Below are 6013 nucleotides of genomic sequence, written 5' to 3'. Positions count from 1 at the left end.
TTCTGCTGTCCATGAGGTCGATATGAGTCGGAAATGACTCGACAGCACCTAACAAGAACAACAACAACAACTTTGGCCATGTTGTCAGAAGGGATTATTCCCTGGAGAAGGATATCATTCTTGTTAGAGGGTCAGTGAAAAATGGGAAGACCTTCCATGAGATTGACACAATGACTGCAATGATGCACTCAAGCTTAGCCAGATTGTGAGGATGGCGTAGGACCTGGATTGTTTCATTCTGTTGTACCTAGGGTTGCTATGAGTCGGAGCTGACTCAACTGCACCTAACAACAGACCAATGATTCTCAAACACTGCTACTGATCAGAACCACTTGAGTAACTTTTCCAAAAACTTAAAATCTTATGTTCTCACCACAAAAACTTGAATCCTATGCTCTGTTTTAGTAAGCCTGAGGTGGAAGCCAGGAATCTGTATTTTTATACAGCTACCAATATTTGGGAGCTCTGGTAGCATAGTGGCTAAATCACTTGACTGCTAACCAGAAGGCTGGCGGTTCAAACCCACCAGCCACTCCTCGGAAGGAAGGTTGGGCAATCCTACTTCCGTAGTGATACTGCCTTGGAAACCCAAGGAGGGGTCACTATGAGTTGGGGCCGACTCGATGGCACATAACAACAACAACCAATATTTTGAAAAATTACCCAGATAATTCCATATTTAGCCAGGGTAGAAAACAGCCCTTTACTACCCAAGAAAATTTAGTTGGCAATAAGAGGATATGAAGTGTCTTTTTTTTTTTTTAAAAAAGGGGGATTCTATGTTAAGAAAGTACAGCATATAGTTAAGAGCATTAGTTTTGAAAGTTAGAGATTAGGTTCCAATGCCAGTGCTGCAACCTCCTGTTAACCTTAGAGAAATTATCTAACTTTTCAGGGCTTCAGTTTCTCAACCTATGAAACAGATCCTATACGGCTACTAAGAAGCCCTGCTGGCACAGTGGTTAAAGCATTTGGAAATGCTTTAGCAGCATTTTTAAATGCTGTTAATGGAAAGGTCAGTGTTTCAAACCTACCAGCTGCTACGCAAGATAAAGATGTGGCAGTCCGCTTCCGTAAAGATTACGGCCTACTCTACCCTATGGGATCACTGAGTTGGAATCAACTCCAGGGCAACAGATTTGGTTTATAGGGGTACTATACCAGCCACTCCTTGGAAGGAAGACTGGGAAATCTACTTCCCTGGAGGTACTGCCTCAGAAACCCAACTAGGGGTCACTATGAGTCAGAAAGGAGTGGAAGGCAGTGTGTGATAAAGGACCTCTGATAGTACAGTGCTTAAGGCACTTGGCTCTTAACCAGAAAGTTGGCGGTTCAAATCCACCAGCTGCTCCGCAGGAGGAAGGTGAGGCAATCTGCTTTCATAAAGATTTACAGCCTTGGAAACCCAGTGGAGTCGCTATGAGTCAGGATCCACTTGGTGGCAGTGCATTTGGTTTTTAGGTTTATGAAGATGCCTGAAATACAGCACAGTAACCCTTGGCCGTATTTATTCTGGAGTATACACCACTGGGAGTTCTGGTGGTGTGGTGCCTAAGGCACTTGACTTCTAACCAGAAGGCTGGGGGTTCAAACCCACCAGCCACTCCTGGGAAGAAAGGTTGGGCAATCTACTTCTGTACTGATACTGCCACAGAAACCCAAGGAGGGGTCATTATGAGTCGGATCCAACTTGAGGGCAGTGAGTTTGGCTTTTTCGTTATACATGTGCTACTGGTTCAGTACGAATTCAGAATATACTGCGGTAAAGTATCTCCAGCTAGCTCTTGGCAAAACGTAAATTTTCCTGGCCCTCAGGAAGATTAGGCACTCTACTTCCGTAGAGATACCGCCTCGGAAACCCAAGGAGGGGTCGCTACGAGTTGGATTCCACTCCACAGCCAGTGAGTTTGGTTTTTGGTTTTGTCAGCTAACTGAAAGACGCGAAAGGTCCCAACAGGGCGGGGACTATTAAGATTCGCGCTTGCTCACAGGTCTCCGGCTGCTGCGCCACACACGTCCACCAGGGGCCGCTGGAGGTACCCAATGTCTTCCTGGTTTCCGTGTTGCGCGCGCCTCCGGGCCCCAGTAGAAGCCCCAGGTCTTCCATTGTTGTTCCCGTAGGTGGCTACAGCAAACCAAGCCTCTGTGGCTTGGGTACGGGAGCGCTTTCGGTACAAAAAGCTTTCATCTGCTGTGGTGTCTGTTTTGCGCTCACTCCTTTCGTGGGCAATTCTGGGCGGTAATTATAAGCGTCTCCATTGCCCTACTGCGGGAGAAGTAGGAGGCCGAGCCCAGCGGGGAGTTCAAGCTGACTGGCCTGGGCCAGGCGAAAGGCCGCGATAGCCTGAATGTTGCGATGGTTGATCGGGGGAGGCCGAGAACCTCAGGGACTGGCCGAGGTAAATCGCGAGAGGACGGTCCTTTCATCCGCATAGGCTGAGCTTGCTCTCGCAGTGGTTTGTGCGTGAGCCGGGCTCCCAGGTCCAGACGAAGGGGACTGTCGCAGAGGTGGGGTGCACTGCCTCGAGGCTGGCATGGGGCAGGGTCTAAGCCAGAGGTACCTTTTCGCGAGCTAACTATATACCACTTGGTCCCTCCCAAGGATTCTGCGTTACGTATCTGTGTTCTGAGAGGTGAGGTAACCGGAGCTGATGTGAGTCAACGACCGGCTCAGGGACACTGCTAGTAATCAGTGGAGGTGGGGCCTCTAAGAACATAATTTTTTTGGCTGCTTATACCAGCTGTTTTCAACTTTAAAAAGTGTCCCAACTTACCAGAAAGGAACAAGTGATTACAACTTTCCACTTTTGATTTATTTGAATTGGTGCCTCTTTCCAACTGATGCTTATTCAGGAAATATAAAATTAATTTAATTATTTACACAAGAACTAAAATGGATATAATTATTTAAAAAATATTTAGCTTCAAAGTAAACAAAATGATTTTCTAATTAACTGGTAGTTTTTGTTCCATGGTGAATAGACTGTCATGAGGTTTACATTTGAAGTGATAAGAAAAAAATAATTATGCAGTATTGAGGTCTGGAATTTATTTCATATATGACATAAAGAATGGAATTTGTGCGGAGTTTCCTTTCATTTCTCATAGGAAATCTTGTTTCCATTTAAACTTGGGTTGTTGTAAGCAGCCTTACTTCTCAGTTTTAGCTTCCTCTATCTTTGCAGTTAAGGTTTATAGTCAATTTAGTAACAGTTTTTGTTTTTTCAGCTTAGATTGAGATACTTCCAATGATGGAAAAAAATCGTGGCTGTTTGAATAATATGAATAAAACATATGATATTTATGACAATTCTGTATTAACCGGAATATTTGTTGTTGTTATGTTGTTATATGCCATCGAGTCAGACCTGACTCATAGCGATCCCTCCTTGGGTTTACGAGGCAGTATGACTATGGAAGTAGATTGCCCAACCTTCCTTAAGAGGATTGGCTGGTGGGTTTGAAAGGCCAGCTTTCTGATTAGCAGGCAAGTGCCTAGGCACTATGCTACCAGAGCTCCTTAACCTGAGTATTTGGGTAATCATAATTTCATTAACCAATTCAGTCTTGCCTCTCAAGCTTTCATATGTAGGAAGCAGTTTTATATACTTTTCAAATATTTTACTTTTACCTTTCTTATCAAAATGTGTTAGAAAGGACAGGAAAGAAATAAAAATTACTGCTTTATGGTATTTTTTTGGGGAAATGTTTATGCTTGTTAATTTGTATATTTGTTCATGTAAAAGTACTTCAGTTTTATAACTGCTATGAATTTGTACATTATCAAAATTTATAAGTTTTCCTAATTTACAAGAACTTTGTATCCAGGCATCTACCAGTATGTTGTTGTGTGCTGTCGAGTTGGACCTAACTCATAGTGACCTCTCCTTGGGTTTCTGAGGCAGTGTCACTTGTTGTTGTTGTTATGTGCCGTCGAGTCGGACCCGACTCATAGCGACCCCTCCTTGGGTTTCCGAGGCAGTATCACTAGGGAAGTAGATTGCTAGCCTTCCTTCCGAGGAGTGGCTGGTGGGTTTGAACTGCCAGCCTTCTGGTTAGCAGTCAAGTGCCTTAGGCACTACACTATCAGAGCTCCTTCTAGCAGTATAGGGAGACATTTTTGATTGTCCTGACTTAGGAGGGAGTCTGTGCTACTGGCATATAGTGTGTAGAGGCCAGGGATGCTGGTAAACTTACAACACCTGCCCCAATATCACTAGTGTCAAGGTTGAGAAACACTGGTTTAGAGGTTAAGAACAAAGGTTTTAACATGAGTTAATACTGGGTTTCACTCCAAAAATGGGGTTAATAGGAATTACCTATAGAATTATTGAGTGAGTTATAGGAGATGTGCCTATTAATTATAATTAACACAGTGTCTGCCATATGACATTGCACATAATACTGTGTAAATGTTAGCAATTATTTTTATAAATGTCATCATTCAGAATTGAATTCATTGACCCTAAATTATTTCATTCCTTCCTTTATTTATTCAGCAAATGCACTGACTTAATCTTTATTATATTTTGTACTTTTGACCTGCAGTTTTGTTTCTTCAAATTTTAATTGAGAAACACTTATTCTAAAATACTGGATTGGCCTATGTAATTTTTTTTAAAGTCATACCTTTTATTGATATATGATTTGCCTGCAGTAGAATTTAGCCTTTTAAAGTTTATTGTGACTTGAAAATACTAAAATTTGATGTGTGGATTTGTGTTAAGATAAATGTTTTATGTGCATTTGTCAATTATTTCGTTTATATTAAGGAAATATTACGTAATATTAGAACATGAGCCCTAATGGTGCAGTTATTAAGTGCTCGGCTGCTAACCAAAAAGATCTGTGGTTTGAACCTGCCAGCCTCTCTGTGGAGGAAAGATGTGGCAGTCTGCTTCCATAAAGATTTACATACTTGGAAACCCTATGGGACAATTCTGTTTTGTCCTATAGGGTCACTGTGAGTCAGAATCTATGATGGCAACAGTTTTTTTTTTTTAATTAGAACATGAAATCTTAAAGCTTTTAAAATCTTGTATTCTTAAATGTATACCATGCAGTTATATTCCACATGATCTTTTATCATGACTCATTTTCTTTTTCTCTCTTTTTTGTTTTTGCTTCTCTTTTTCCTTTACAAGAAATCACCTTTACAGACAGTAGGTGAAGAACAAACCCAGAACCCCTACACTGAACTGATTGTATTGAAAGCTCATCATGATATTGTACGGTTTCTGGTACAGTTAGATGGCTACAGGTAAGAAACTCTAGTTCTGTAATTGACTACTGCTGGCAAAGAGTTTTTAGGAAATTTTGTGTTTAAAAACAAAGAACCTCAAAATTAATCTTTATTTTTTTAAAATTTTAAATCTCTGATCAACAGTGACCAACCAAAACCAAACTCATTGCCATCGAGTCAGTTCTGCCCATAGCTACCCCCGCTGGGTTTCCGCAGCTGTGAATCTTTATGGAAGCAGACTACCTCATCTTTTTTCTGTAGAGCAGCTGGTGGCTTTGGACCACTGACCTTTCGGTTAGCAGCCAGATGCCTTAACCACTCACTGTACCACCAGAGCTCCTTGTGGCATGTGATCAGTAGTGACATTTAGTGGAAATTGACCTCTGCATCTTTTTTGCTGGGTATATAATTCTTCGTTGAAAATTTTTCCTTTTTCAGGGTTTTATATATAACATCCCATTGTCTTCTCACTTGCATGGTTTCTGAGAGCTTATTCTTACTGGCTGTCCTTTGTAGGTAACTTTTTGTTTTCCTGTGCTGCTTCCAGGATTCTGTCTTTGTCTTTGGTTTTGATGAGTTTGATGATGATATATCTTGTTGATTTTCTTTTGGGGTCTATCCTGTTTGGGGTTCGTTGGACTTCCTGAATGGATATATTCTTATCTTTCATCATATCAGAGAAGTTCTCCTCCAGCAAATCTTGGACAGTTTTCTCAGTGGTTTTGTTTTTCTCTTCCTGTTCTGGAATTCCAATGACACGTAAGTTATTCC

The 6013-nt window shown here is 41.5% G+C and overlaps 1 protein-coding gene across 1 annotated transcript in view; it reads left to right on the top strand.

Annotated features, from left to right (window-relative positions):
- Nucleotides 1–2348: 2348 nt before the first annotated feature.
- The window catches only part of WDR41 (WD repeat domain 41), a 93660-nt gene continuing 89995 nt past the window's right edge, over nucleotides 2349–6013 (top strand). Inside the window, 2 exon segments of the mRNA XM_007943441.1 lie at nucleotides 2349–2399; nucleotides 5145–5260. Coding sequence (XP_007941632.1) covers nucleotides 2349–2399; nucleotides 5145–5260 — 167 coding nt within the window.

This window comes from Orycteropus afer, unplaced genomic scaffold (genome assembly GCF_000298275.1).
Source record: "Orycteropus afer afer isolate SDZICR_OR568_19922 unplaced genomic scaffold, OryAfe1.0 scaffold00107, whole genome shotgun sequence".
In the NCBI taxonomy this organism is placed as follows: domain Eukaryota; kingdom Metazoa; phylum Chordata; class Mammalia; order Tubulidentata; family Orycteropodidae; genus Orycteropus; species Orycteropus afer.
This window is presented reverse-complemented; position numbering and strand designations above follow the sequence as displayed.